At 37.6% G+C, this 15,095-nt stretch overlaps 1 protein-coding gene across 1 annotated transcript in view; it reads right to left on the bottom strand.

The window, feature by feature from the left end:
• The window catches only part of LOC124613377 (protein eyes shut), a 260,127-nt gene that overhangs the window by 71,135 nt on the left and 173,897 nt on the right, over positions 1–15,095 (bottom strand). Inside the window, exon 16 of the mRNA XM_047142078.1 lies at positions 9,033–9,196. Coding sequence (XP_046998034.1) covers positions 9,033–9,196 — 164 coding nt within the window. The remainder of the gene's footprint in view (positions 1–9,032; positions 9,197–15,095) is intronic.

Here is a 15,095-nt window from a genome sequence, read left to right as displayed (position 1 = left end):
CAGTCTCCCACCACCTCCCAAAGTCTCACAGTCCGGCCACAGAGGAGCATTCCCCTCATAACTCAGTACCATCTGGGACGGGAGCAACTGAATTACATTCTCCACCAGGGTTTCGATTACCTCTCATCATGCTCTGAAATGAGAAATGTCCTGCCCACTATCCTTCCCACCCCTCCTACCGTGGTATTCCGCCATCCATCAAACCTACACAATATACTCGTCCATCCTTACACAACCCCCAATGACTTACCTGATGGCTCATACCCATGTAATAGACCTAGATGCAAGACTTGTCCCACACATCCTCCTACCACCACCTACTCCAATCTGGTCACTAACATCACCTATCCCATCAAAGGCAGGGCTACATGTGAAACCAGTCATGTGATTTACAAGCTAAGCTGCAACCTCTGTGCTGCATTGTATGTAGGCATGACAACCAACAAGCTGCTTGTCCACATGAATGGCTACCGACAAACTGTGGCCAAGAAACAAGTGGACCACCCTGTTGCTGAACACGCTGCCAAACATGATATCCCTCATCTTAGTGACTGCTTCACAGCCTGTGCCATATGGATCCTTCCCACCAACACCAGCTTTTCTGAATTGCGCAGGTGGGAACTTTCCCTGCAATACATCCTACATTCCCATAACCCTCCTGGCCTCAACCTTCGTTAGTCACTGTCCTCGCCCATCCAGCCCCCTCCCTGTTCCCATTCCAGCACTACACAGCTGTCATTTCACTGTCACACCCAGTCTTTTAATTTCTTTTATTTCTCTCCTTTCTGCTACTTACCCCCTCCACACCGTCTCTCCTGCCCTCCGTCTAAACTGCAACACTTGACTGTCCGCCACTCCCACCATACTATCCCTCCCCCTCCCTGCCCCAGCCTCCTCCTTACCCCCACCCAGTCGCCACGCAATGTGGTCTCAGCTCTCTGAGACTGCAGATGTATGTGCAAGTTGCGTTTATGTGAGTGTGTGTGTGTGTGTGTGTGTGTGTGTGTGTGTGTGTGTGTGTGTGTGTCTGCTGCTGACAAAGGCCTTAATGGCCGAAAGCTTTAATTGTGTGAATCTTTTTATTGTGTCTATCGCGACTCAGCATCTCCACTATATGGTGAGTAGCAACTTTCCTTCTCTGGTATTGTTACATTCCATCCTGGATTTTCCATTGTTTGAAAGCTCAAGAATTTTATTTTGACTGATGTGTTTTGAAAATTGAACACTTTGTTCTGTTGTATGAATCAGTCCACTTTTTTCTGATCTGCTGAGAGTCGCTGCTGATTCCTCTTCTATCTCCCAGTATTCCCCTACATACCTATCTGCTCCACACTTGTTTTGTTCTCCAAATTATCCCAATTCCTTTCTCTCACCCAATCTAATCTCCATGGACAATCATTCTTAAAAAGTGTTGCCAAGGCTGCAGAGGTTTGTGTGTATGTGTGTGTGTGTGTGTGTGTGTGTGTGTGTGTGTGTGTGTGTGAGAGAGAGAGAGAGAGAGAGAGAGAGAGAGAGAGAGAGAGCATGAACATACGTAGTTTGCAGAAAAAAAGAGCACAAGTATCAAAGCAGGTACCACCTACAATTTATCCTTGTATGACTGATGTGTTTACACATTTTTGTTTCTTATTTCTGCCCCGTAATTTTCATTAGTGACATAGGCTAAATATTCAGATTATTGTATAATGGAGGCTACTACAACCCCAACAAAACTAAAACAATTCACGGAAAACCTTAAGATTTAATACCCAAGTAAGGCATACAAAAGAACAACAAAGCGTATCAGATTTCTGGTTTGGAAGCAGGCAAACTTAAGCATGGGAAAAATGACATAGACAAAATCTGGTTTACAATGGGTACAAACATATTTTAATGAAGAAAATGTCTTATCAGTGAAAACAAAAACATTATTTAAAATGTACTTCTGGGTTATGTTCCCTATGTACTCTGTAATGTTACCCTACTGCGTGTTGCACCCATCCAGAATATTAACAATGTAAAGGACAATAATGTGAGGACTCAAAAGTTACTAATTAAACATAAACACTAAAACAGATAAATATATAACGAAGTGTTCTTGGAGGAATGGGTCAAAAAATAAAGGTATCAGACAACCCAAATCAAAAAAATCAATAAATAAAGAGATGAACCAAAGCAACAATCCTACTTCATTTGCAACCTTTAGCTTTTGTTTTTGTAATGGTGCAGAATTTTCCATGATCAAATTTGGGATTTTTTCCTTTTAAAAGTGAGAAGTCGGAAGTTTTCTGTACCCTCATTGTCTCGCAATCATGCAGTTTATTGATAAGTGTATGGGCAGACAGAACCATGTTTTGCATGTGGTGTTATATATTCCTACATACAGTTTGTGTTGTTTTATTTTCTGTTTGAGGTACTCCTTAGGCTGCGTGTGACATTTGAAGTTAGTCAAGCAGATGCCTGTTACATCACAGAAAGTATGGCTCAGAACTTCCAACTCTTCATGGACATTGTAAGGAGAATTTCAGAATAAGAGGTTGAAGACCATCAAGAAAATTCATACACTAGAATTTATATGCTATAACTAATACAAAAAAGCTTCCAGTTTGTTTTAGTACTGAGAGTGATGTTGAACTATCGACATATATAGCATATTGTAAAGGTTAATGTAATAAATGCACACTGTTTATTAATCCTGTGGATAATCATTTAAAGTATACTAAAGAGAATAATAATGATAAGTAATATGTTTAAAAGCAAGCTATTTCATGAACAACAAAATTTTATGAATTCGCCACCCAGTGAAACCCCTCATTTGTCTAGATTTTTTCATTATACAAATACTTTTCTATCCCACTTTTCCTTCTATCTCCTTGTTTCACACCTTATTTGATCGCTTACTTGTTAAGAACATATGTCTGTAAATGCAAGTTTCCTGTGTTCCTAGGCAGAGTCCTGTACAGGACATTGAAGTGACGATATCCTGTCATGTTACCTAAAGGAGACGTTCAAAGTTGCTCTTACAGGCCTTGAGCCATCCCCACATACACTAAGTCTTTCATGTACCCCCACATACATAAGTCGAAAGTGTTGAGATATGATCAACTGGTGCACCATGCAACTGGAGCACTATGTCCAATCCACTGACTGAAGTAAATGTTGTCAAGGTTATCTTCATAATGTAATGCTTATGTAGGTTGGAGCACCAGTCAGGAACACGATCTTCCACACTGAAAAAGAACTTCTTCCGCAAGGTATGCAGTGAGCCCGTCAAGAAGTGTAGATATGCACTGGATGTGGGGCACTGTGTAAAGGTGACAGGTTTCAAGAGACAGTTAGCAGTAATCTCTGTCCACACATTGAGACTGAACCAGTAATGGTTGTTAGAGGCTGCCATCCAATGTAGGTTCCTTGTAGCCTTCATATATCTGTTGTGCAGATTGGTGATACTGTTCATCGTTTATTATGATGTGAATACAACTGTCTCTACAAGGAAAACCATAACTTTCTGAACATGCATACACAAGACTTTATTTGTTTGTTATCTCCAAATGGGCTTTCTCAACTGGTTTCTTTATCATTGCTCGAAAGCAGCCTTTCTGCCTGTATCTGATGCCAGCATGAATTGAAGTAAAATGTATTTGCCTGTACACATCAGCTTCTATGCTTTCCTTGCTTAGGCCACCTCAAGGAAAGTTTCTTCCAAGGTAAAAGGATTCTTTTACTTTTTTAGACACTGTCTTCTGCACAGTTAAACTTTTGACAGTTGACTTATCTTCTTTCTACTACAATTCCAGACTTCTGTCTTTCTTTCATTTATTTAAAATTAAAATCATGTACCAAGTAGCTAAAAATATATAAAGAACTATTTTCACCAACAGAAATACAGCAGCTTAAGTTCATAAGTCCATGCACACCTACATGTTGGGCACAACTTAAGGTCCATAAGGAAAACATGCCTACAAGACTGTTCATTAAAGGGAGGGGTGGTCCTTTCAGTAAATTTGCCAGGTTAACTTTGAGTTTTTTAAAGAAACATTTTCACTACAATAGGCAATGTTCAGTCAAAAATAGATATGGTCACTAAAATTCATAACATACCAACAACAGTAGACATGAAGTTGGTTTTTTTAGACCCAGTAAACCTAAATACTAAAATACCATCTCATAGCGATATTGAAATTATAAGAGAGAATCTAAATGATCATAACTGGCTTTCTAGATATGAAATTGATGGGTTCATTGCTTTGTTGCTTCTAAACCTGAAATATAACTTTTAAATTTAATGATGAAATATGAAATATTCCTCCAAAATGATGAACTTAGTATGAATCAAATAATGGAAAATCCAAGATGACATGTAACAATATTATGTGAAGGAAAGCTGTTACTCACCATATAGCGGAGATGCTGAGTCGCAGAAAGGCACAATAAAAAGACTCTCACAGTTATAGCTTTCGGCCATGTAGGACTTCGTCAACAATAGACAGACATAAGCACTTGCGCACGCACGCAATAACCCCCCCCCCCCACACACACACACACATGCAAACACAACTCACACACATGCAGTCTCAGGCAACTGAAACCACACAAATTTTTATCACAACCTACAAAACAAATTTTTCACTTGAAATCCGATTATACTATTTCAGATACGTTGATGATAATCTTTTGTCAGTCAAAAATAATGATGGTGCTATTAATGACATCATCACTAAGTTCAATGATTTACAAGATAAAATTAAGTTTACACCTGAAATGGAAATCAATGGTTCCATTAATTTTTTAGATTTGAATATCAGGAATAACAATAGAAAACAAAGTTTTGGGATTTTCAGAAAACATCCTTGCACTGAAAATATTGTAAAATGTCATTCAAACCAGCCAAGCCAACATAAAAATGTCGTTTTCAACTTTAGTATAAACACCTATTCGAGTTCCCACTTTTACAAGCTGAGTGAGAAACATAGCTAGATCCCATTAAACACATTGCCAAAGTGAATGAATATCCTCAACATTAATTAAACAAAATCTATAATAAAATTACAGCTAAATACCCACAAGTTGTTAAGACCCAGTATTAGCAAAAATTTTGTTTGCCATACAACAATACAATTAGTACAAGGGTAGCATTTGGTTTTAGAAAAGATAAAATAGTGGTTTCATTCTCAACTAAAAATAATCTTGGACATACTTTAACTAACAGTGTTGAAAGAATCAAACAATGGAAAGGCCACGTTGGGATATCAACAATGTAAGGAAAAGATAGATTGCTAGTTACTATAAAGATGTCATTAAGTGCATGAGGTTTGCTTGCTTTTTGAATGAATGTGTGTGTGTGTGTGTGTGTGTGTGTGTGTCAGGGGGAGAGAGAGAGAGAGAGAGAGAGAGAGAGAGAGATATTCCTTTTCTGATGAAATCATTGGCCAAAAGCTAATGTGTAAGTGTCTTTTTTGTTGTGCCTGTCTGCAACTTAACATGTTATCTTTACAGTAGGTAGCAATCTATCTTTGCTTTGTAGTACTGACAGAAGAAGTATTTATCATGAATAAGATGTTTATAAATTTAAATGTTGTGGGGCAGAGAGGAAAAAGATTTGAAGCTTATCACAACCCAGGAGGAATGTAGGAATTTTTATCAATTCTCCTGTTTTTATGACAACACCTAATAATTCACCAGGTGAGATCTAATCAGAACAAAATTTATCGTTATGTGTAGATGTTGTTTGTCTCCTAATTTTTGATATTATCTTACTCATCAATGTTTTTATGGTCAATTGCATCAAATATGATTTGATTTGATCCCTTATAAGTTAAAGTGTAAGGCAATTTGTGTACATCTTTTCTTCGCTGCAGCTGAGGCACTGCATTTCAAACAATGTTTTTCCATTAATTATTATGGTTACCATATTTTAACAGATGACACTGTAATAATAATCTGTGAGTATGACTGGCTACTCTAGGCTTTTCTCAAAGTATAATTTTCATATAGAAACATTTTACAGTATTTTAAAGTGTTTCCCACATTTGTTCAGTGGGTTAATTTTTCCATTTATTGAATGCTATGTAACTGTAAACATGCAATTTGTTTTATTATTAATTTAAATAATGGTTACTTGTTTTATCTTATTAATATTAATAATAATTTTATTCTAATAAATTGTACTGGAAACTTTATACTGATGTTAGTAGCAAAGACGGCATTGCCCTATCCTTATGATGTAAGCTGTGGCTGCTTCTACTGCTCTGTAAACAACAGCTTCAGTTGCAATCTGGCCATGTCCATCTGAAGATGTATACTAATATGTGCTGGCTGCCACATGCTTGATGAGTATATATGACTCTGTTAAATGGTACATTACATAATATTTGAGCATTAGTACTGTTAAAAGGTGGTTTTAAGTACTGATTACTGTAAATTTTCTTGTACATTTTTTTACAACAGATGATAGCTATTCAATAGCTGAAATCTAGACCTGCAATCAAAATAGAGATTGGATTTGGGACTGATTGCTCATTTCCTTTTCCTTTTTTGGATCCATTATGTGCAACATTTCTTTAAAATCTTCTTTGCTTTCAGGAAGAGTGGATTATATTTGGAAAGAGTGGATTATATTCTCTATGAACCTTTGTACTGGTATTTCCACCTCCTGCAGTCTTAGTACAATTCTCCATTACTCCCTTGACATACAAGTTAAATGACGACAATAAGCTATAACACTACCTCACACTTTATAACACATCAGCTTGTCTTTTGTGATGCCACACTGTCTCACAACTGTTTAACATCAATTTATTATCCATGATATTTGCTTTTACTCCAGTTTCAATAGATTTAACAGATTATTCACCTGTCTTTATCCTATATCCCTATTGTCTACAATATTGCAAATATGGTATATTAATCTTATCTCTCTGTGCTTTCCCTTCTATAGCCATTCCCAATAACAAAGTCAATAGTGAGACAACTGCTGATGTTTATACAGACTACTTGGTCATAAAAGCCATTTTGTAGCATTTCTGTTGTGTTGTGGTGAAGGAATTTTTTCTATACTTGGCTGATTTATGTATTAGTGCACTGTATGGCTAGTCTTTCATCCTGGGATGCTACTGCAGAACATGTCACAAGATCACCAGAGTGCCCATGATCTTCAACTTTTGATCAGGAAAAATGTTGATAAATGCTGTCTCAATCACCCCGTCCAATCTGTCAATGCTTGTGAACTTATTATTTATTCTATGACTGAATCTGATAAAGAGCAAGTTGCCCATGACTTCTACATTGTTTTTTAGCTGTGCTGCCACAATACTCACACCAGGTCATTGGTATTTGTGTGTTTATCACAGGTTTTGTACATATATTGGGTTTATTGAAGGAGGTGTGAAGTGAGACAGAGGAGTTAATGCACTTCATTTTCAATATAGCCTTTGCCTGTCTCTTAATCAGCTGTATGGAAATTCCTGTTGCACTGTAATTGTGATTTCAGGTGCTTTTTCTGCAACTTATTTCTTCTTCTTATCTGTCAGTATTACAGTGAAAGTTAAAGTATAAGTTAAAATGGAATGACTATGACAGCAGTAGGTAAGAGGATTTTATTTAATGAAAGTTACAGTATTTTTAAAGCTGTTTTTAAGTAGTTGATTTATAGTTTCTTAGTTATATGTGAACATTCTCATTATGGAAAGTTGTTCAGCTATTTGTTTAGATCTAATCCTGAGCCCACAGGTTACTATTATAGTTTGTAATTTCTTTCACGACCACTTAAACATCAACTTTTATTTTTGACTTGTTATGATTACACTGAATGATGATAGTTTTGAGTTTAAAGTCCAACTTTTATGGTCGTATAATATCAGGCAGATACCACAGGTTGCTTTATATCTGTGGTTAGACAGGGGTTTCTGAATATTTTCTTCTATGTTTGGGCTGAAACTTTTTAATGTTATGCTCTGTCTCTTAATAATATGAACTTCCTGATGTGCTTGACTATGGCAGGTACCCTGAAGGCCACCCATAGAAAATATTGATTTTCTGCTGGTCCTAGATTTTTCATAAATATTATTCTGGTCTTTGAGCAGAGATATATCTTTCCTGGATGATTTCTTTAACTGAACTGTCTTGGATATTTTTGATTTATAGTTGACTTCACTGTTTGATAGTGCAAGTTGGATTATCTTTGGTGATTGAAACCTTAATCTTTGTACATTATATTTCTGAAACTACTGCCTACCTGAGACATATTTGCTTTTGGGTTGAAACACTGGATGTTCAGTAATATCCTGACTTCAGAATTCACAATGGTTTGAAGGTTAGGTATTTGGAAAGCAGTTTGTACTGTATGTTCTCTCTGAGAAAACTGCATTTATAGAAGTCTGGTATGGTATATTCATTTCACTGACAATGCGCTGATGGAAATCATCTGAACACCAACAGATTAGTATTTGGCCATTAGCCTTTGCCTCTGTGCATACAGTATGGATCACATTTAAGTGTTTTCTTCTGATCATCCTAGGCCTCACTATCACAGAAGCCCCAAGACAATATAGAAAAAATCAGGCTCTAGGTATCAGGTTTTACAAGGTATCTATGCCAGGCACAGATATTACAAGGTATAGGTCTTCGGGCAGTGGTTACAGTTGCAGTCATCTCTCAGTAGGCTCTACTGGCAATAAGTAGGTCAAGAGTCAATCCCCACTGCTGTGAGGGGAGTGAGACTTCTGTGGCTGCTAGGAAATGTCCCTCTTGTTGGCATGTAATCACTGAGATAGGGCATTTTTTTGCTGCATCTTGAAAATATGTGCATTATCAGTTCAGTGGAGAAAGATAGATATGTGAAAAAACCACTAATCAAAAGGTGTTAGAAGAGGCACTCATGGGCAGTCATTCTCTACCTTGGGAATTGAAGAAATGGAGGAGGAGAAAGGAATAATGAAGAAAAAATTGAGAAATGTGTCATACATATGTGATTCAAGGTTATGTGATCTAAAGAATGCTTTAATCTACTTACGCCAAAACAATTTGATTTTATTTATGTTACAAATGACACATACTTCTTTCACAGTAAGTGCCCACTTTTCCAAAAGGGCAATCACACTCATATCCATTAATGAGTGGTACACATGTTGCACCAGAGCTGCATTTGTGTTGTGATGAATCACAGGGATTGTACTGTTGTGCGCATACTGGTCCAAACCACCCATCTGCACAAAGACACCTACGAAAGAATAAATGTTAAAATTAGATTTCCTCCAACAACAAGTAAAAGAATATTTTGTATGACTATATTTTCTTATAATGAGTGTAGTACTGCTCAACTGTTATCAAAATGAAAGATTCCTAACACCTTCCGCAATTTGTGCTTCTGTCTGACACACACGCGCGCGCGCGCACACACACACACACACACACACACACACACACACACAAATGCCTAGGGCACATGTCCTCGCAGCCTCCTTGTTTCTGTGTGGGAAAAGACTTTCAAGCTAGAGCAGTTTTCTGATATGTTACACATGATCCCTGTTATGCACCATCTACGTCAGTACATCAGTCATGTTTATCTGCCACCCATCAATCACTTGCAGGTGAGTAGTTGCCTTTACTGCTTTTTGATTGTTTGCCTGATACACAAATATGCATGATGAGATTATAAAGAAAAAGTGTGTTTGCGATTGGAAGATAAACTTCTTAAAATCCGAGATGAGAAATAGAAATTATTAAATAAAATTACTTAAAATTCCACTGTGGTGGTTTGTGGACTTCCATTAATATTATTCTCTATTATGCAATGTCACAGTTCTTGAGAGATTTTACTCTTTTACAAAATAGCATCAAGTTACTCACATTATGTATCTCTAGGAAGTTTGGAAAAATGCCAAAGTTTTCTATTTTACATTCTCAGATTCAATCGTTTCCTTGCATTTGTGCATGTCCTGAATTTTCTATGACCTCTTTGTATATGGTCTGATCAAGAGCCCTGTTTTCTTTAACCACATTGTGTTTATTACCGTTGCTTCTATCCAAAGTGGCATCTCTGTTGTATGACAGTCCACAACCTCGAGATAGTGCCCACATCAGGTGGCATTGTACCTGAGACACATCACTTTAGGTGACTGCAGTATTAGTGCCTCAATAGTATGAGCCACTGTTACTTTCTGAAATAGTCATTTTTGTGTATCACAACTCTTTGGTACTAGTATTAAATTGCTGGACTCTGCACTCTAGTCACAATCTCCTTTTATTTTATTCCCACATTCTATGGATCCATACAGTGTAATGATGTGGAACATTTTAATATTTGACAGTAATTCCGATTCCCAGCCCAGCCTGAGTATCAATATGGAGGACAGGTTAGAGGTACTTGGGCTTCATACTCCAGCTACAGTTTGCATGATTACGATGACTCCTCTCTGCACTGGACACTGTTTGAGTGTAGCTGTTCACTTTAATTTCATCATTATCATCATCATCAATGTCAGGACCTGCTTGTTCATTCTACCAGTCTCCGCAAAGCCACCAGTGCGAGTGGTCATAAACTGTCTTCTTTCAATGCAGAGTAGGACAGAAAATAGGCAATGAGGGCTTTCTAAATGTTCGACTATCCAGCAAAGAATGGACCCCAAGTTTCTGCAGTTGTGGCAGCAGCAGTTGCAGCTACAACAACAGCTGCAGCAATAGCAATAACAGTAGTGGGAATTTCAGAAGCAGCAACAGCACGAATAGCAGTGGGAATTCCACCACCAGCAGCAGAAATTGCTGTAACAATGGCTGCAAAATCAACAAATTCTCTGTCCACCATACACTTGCTTCCACAAGGCAAATGAGAGCTGTGAGGTATTTACATCAATTTACATCATTTTGTTCTTCACCATAAGGCAAGTTAAATAACTGTCTGAGAATGACTGGCGTGCTTACTGTCTTCATGTGAGAAATTGTAAGAAGTGGTGCAAAAACTGCACTCATTTTCAGACCCCTGAGGGTTTTCTGATGTTTGAGGTTTGCTGACTGACCATTATGCTTAGTAATAGAATGGACTGGTTACAACATGAATACCTGCAAAGTAAAAAAAAAGGCTAATGGAATGTGACTGAATCAAATTAGGTGCTGCTGAGGGAGTTATGTTAGGAAATGAGACACTAAAAGTAGTGAACAAGTTGTGTTATTTAGGCAGCAAAACAAATGACAATGGCTGAAGTAGAGAGGGCATAAAATGCAGACTGTCACTGGCAATATAAGCAATTCTAAAAAAGAGAAATTTGTTAACATCAAATATATTACAGAATGAATTTTAACTCTACAGCAGAGTTTGCGCTGATTTAGAACTTTCTGGCTGGTTAAAATTGTCTGCCAGACCAGGACTCAAACCTAGGCGGATCTGAGCACTGGTTCAGCACACAATTTTAATCAGGCAGGAAGTTTCAAATCAATGCAGACTCTGCTGCAGAGTGAATTCATTCTCAAAACAATCCCCCATGTTGTAGCTAAGCCATGTCTCCACAACATCTTTTCTTTCAGCAGTGATAGTCCTGCAAGATATACAATAAGACTTCAGTGAACTTTGGAAGTTTGGAGAACAGTTACAAGCAGGTCATGAGTCATAATTTGACAGCTCAGTGGGTAGCGCAGTTTCCTGGAAAGACAAAGGGTTCCAGTCCTAGTCCTGCAAACAGTTTAATCTGCCAGGAAGTCATAAATTTAAATGTTATGGCAGCTTTTCTGAAGATATTTGTCTGGAGTATATCCTTGTACAGAAGTGAAACATGGATGATAAACAGTTTGCAGAAGAAACAAAATATAAACTTTTGAAATATGCTGCGACAAAAGAACGCTGATTATTAGATATGTCAATCAGATAACTAACAACATGGTAGTGAATTGAATTGTAGAGAAAAGAAATTTACGATACAACTTTATTTAAAAAAGGGTACTAGATGATAAGGCTCATACTGAAGCATCAAGAAAATGTTAGTTTGGTAGTGGAGGGAAGTGTGGTGGATGACTCAGTAACCAGGTTCAAACGGATGTACACGGTGTGTCCCAAAATTCATGAAATACATTTCCTAAAAAAAGATTTACTACCTACTAGCTGACAAACCCACCATAGCCTGGAAATTCATTTTATCTATTTTCAATTAGAAACAAAAACAAGAAATGAATTGTGTCTGTAGCGTAATATTGAAAAAAATTCATTTCCATGTATTTGTTTGTTTGGTGTGTAGGGCGCTCAACTACATAGTCATCAGTGCCCGTACAAAATCCCAAGTTTTACACAGTCCAATTTTTTACACGCTCCAATCCAGCCACTGTCACAAATGATAATGATGAAGATGATGATGATGAAATGATGAGGACAACACAAACACCCAGTCCCCAGGCAGAGAAAATCCCCAACCTAGACAGGAATCAAACCTGGGACCCTGTGATCCAGAGGCAACAACACTAGCCACTGGACCACGAGCTGCTGACTTCATGTATTTGTGAAAACAGCTTTGATATTGTGAAATAGTTTCTGTGTGCCAGGCAGAGCTGCTTCACAGGTCTACAATGTGATTTTCTAAACATCTCTACAGCAATGCCTCTCCATAGCTCTATAAACGGCTATTGTTTTTGCCTATAGCTGTTTGAACTTCACAGCCAAAAGCTGTCAAAAGTGCTGACAAATGTCAGGGACTTCCTTAAATTGACTCAACTGTAGGAGTGTATGAGTAGTAAAGGAAGGATTTACCCATCCTGGCACACCTCTACATGAAGGGCTAAAAGACAGTGAAACAACAGTAACAAAAGGCTCCAAAAGTGTTATTATTGGGGTAGGTAACAATGTATATAAGAACAAAACTGTAAATGCAACCAGGGCTCTAAGAGAACCTTCAGGGAAACTTACACATTCTGATGTATATGACACAAGCATTCCACACAGTCATGACCTGATAGAAGGTTCATGAGTAAACAGAGAAATTACAACACACACATATTTATTGAAGCAATAAGCTCAGTGAGAGTACATTTCACAAAGCATGCCCTGCACAGAAGCATCTATGATAACAAATTCTGTGCAAAGAAATATTAGAAAGAATTAGCAGCCCACAAAAACAGGTACATAGACTTATATCACTGTCAAAGAGGGAAAAAATAGAAGATACAATACTGTATCCAGTAACGACTCAAAACAGCCACATGACGAAAGAACAGAAGAGGAAACATCACTCTGCCCTACAAAGGAAGGAAAAGCAGTGTTATCATCATCAGCAGAAGAAGAAGAAGCAGTGCCATCACCAGCAGATGAATGAGTCTTATCACCAGCAGAAGAAGCTGTGTCATCATCCACATAAGAATATGCTGTGGCAGAGATCCCACAGGCAAGATAAGGGTGAGGAGAAAGAACAAAGAAGCAAAAGCATCTCAAGGAGCAGGGCTTTTTCTACCAGAAGGTAAAAAGACAGTTGCCATAGACAATCAAAACATTAACACAAGTACTTCTAATATAAGGATCTTGCAGCAGGATGTACAGTATGCATCCAGTAAATTAAAACAGATAGAAGTACTAGTAGCTGCAGAGTTATCACATATATTTATTATGTCAGAATATGGGCTAGAGGGAAATGAAATTAATGTTTACAACATACAGACATATAAAAAAAGTTGCTATTTTCTGCAGACCTGAACATAAGGGCAGAGGGGCAGTAGTCTATATACACAGTAAAATAGAGGATATCATTCCATGGTCAGTAGACAACGGTGTGTAAATGCTGTTTGAAGCTGCAGTAATACGGACAACATATAATGGGGAAAAGTGTGTGATAATAGGGCTCTATAACCACCAAACAGTCAGATAAATGGATTTCTAAAAGAATTAGACACCTCGTTAGATAAGGTTAGCAGGGAATTCCCTTATATAATTATAGAAGGTGATCTAAATATTAATACACTAAAAAACAACAGCTATACAAAGAGTTTTCAAGATCTGATTAAAACTTATGGCCTTAATTTAGCAGTAGACAGTCCCACAGGATGCTGTAAAAATACAGAAACATTAATATATCACGAACATACCAACAGCAGGCAGACAGAACAGTTCATACAAACAACCATTGCAGACCACTGTGGGGTATTAGTTGAAGTAGGAGGCATTGTAGGAAGGTCAGAAAAAATATGTAATGAGTTTAGACAAACTAAGCAAACAAATACATATATGCTACAAAGGCTATTGGAGGTAGAAAACCTAGATAAATGATGGGAATCACTCTGCAGTACATTAGACCATTACATTGATGTTACATGTCCATTAGTACGTATGAAAATAAATGAGAATTATAATAAAAATTGGCTCACAATAGAGGTAAAAAGGAAGAGGGAAGAGGTGAAAAGCATGTATGAAAATTGTTGGCTAAAGCCAACTCAAGAAAATAGGGATGCATATAGGAAAAAGAGGAAATGGTACAACAAACTGATGCAAGAAACCACATCGACATACCATAAAAACAAGATAGCAACCCCAACAAATATCACAAAAACCATATGATCTCTCATAAATGAAGAGATCAAAAATGTAGGTGTGGAAAACACTTATACGAGGGCTATCCACAAAGTACATTACGTTTTGGAATTAAAAATAAATAAAGTATTGGAAATTTTTTTTATAATATACAGATGAAAGCCATACTTAAATACTACTTTTCTACATAGTTGCCATTTAAATTAAGGCACTTATCATAGCGATGGATGAGCTTGAAAATTCCTTTGTCGTAAAATTCGGCTGCCTGTGCCTTCAACCACGTGGTTACCTCTTCTTGAAGCTGTGCGTCATCATCAAAACGCTGCATAGCCAACCACTTCTTCATTGCTGGGAATAAGTGGAACTCGGTCGGTGCCAGGTTGGGACTGTACGGCGGATGAGGAAACAACTCCCACTTAAAAGATTCGAGAACTTCACGAGTGGCATTTGCCATGTGGGCCCGGGCGTTGTCATGAATCAGCAAGATCTTTGAGCCCAACTTTCCCCTGTGCTTGTTTTGTATTGCTCTTCTGAGGTTGTGCAGAGTTTGGCAATACCCTTGAGAGTTTATTGTAGTGCCTCTTTCCAGGAAATCCACAAAAATCACACCTTTTCTGCCCCA

Source organism: Schistocerca americana, chromosome 4 (assembly GCF_021461395.2).
Source record: "Schistocerca americana isolate TAMUIC-IGC-003095 chromosome 4, iqSchAmer2.1, whole genome shotgun sequence".
Taxonomy (NCBI): domain Eukaryota; kingdom Metazoa; phylum Arthropoda; class Insecta; order Orthoptera; family Acrididae; genus Schistocerca; species Schistocerca americana.
This window is presented reverse-complemented; position numbering and strand designations above follow the sequence as displayed.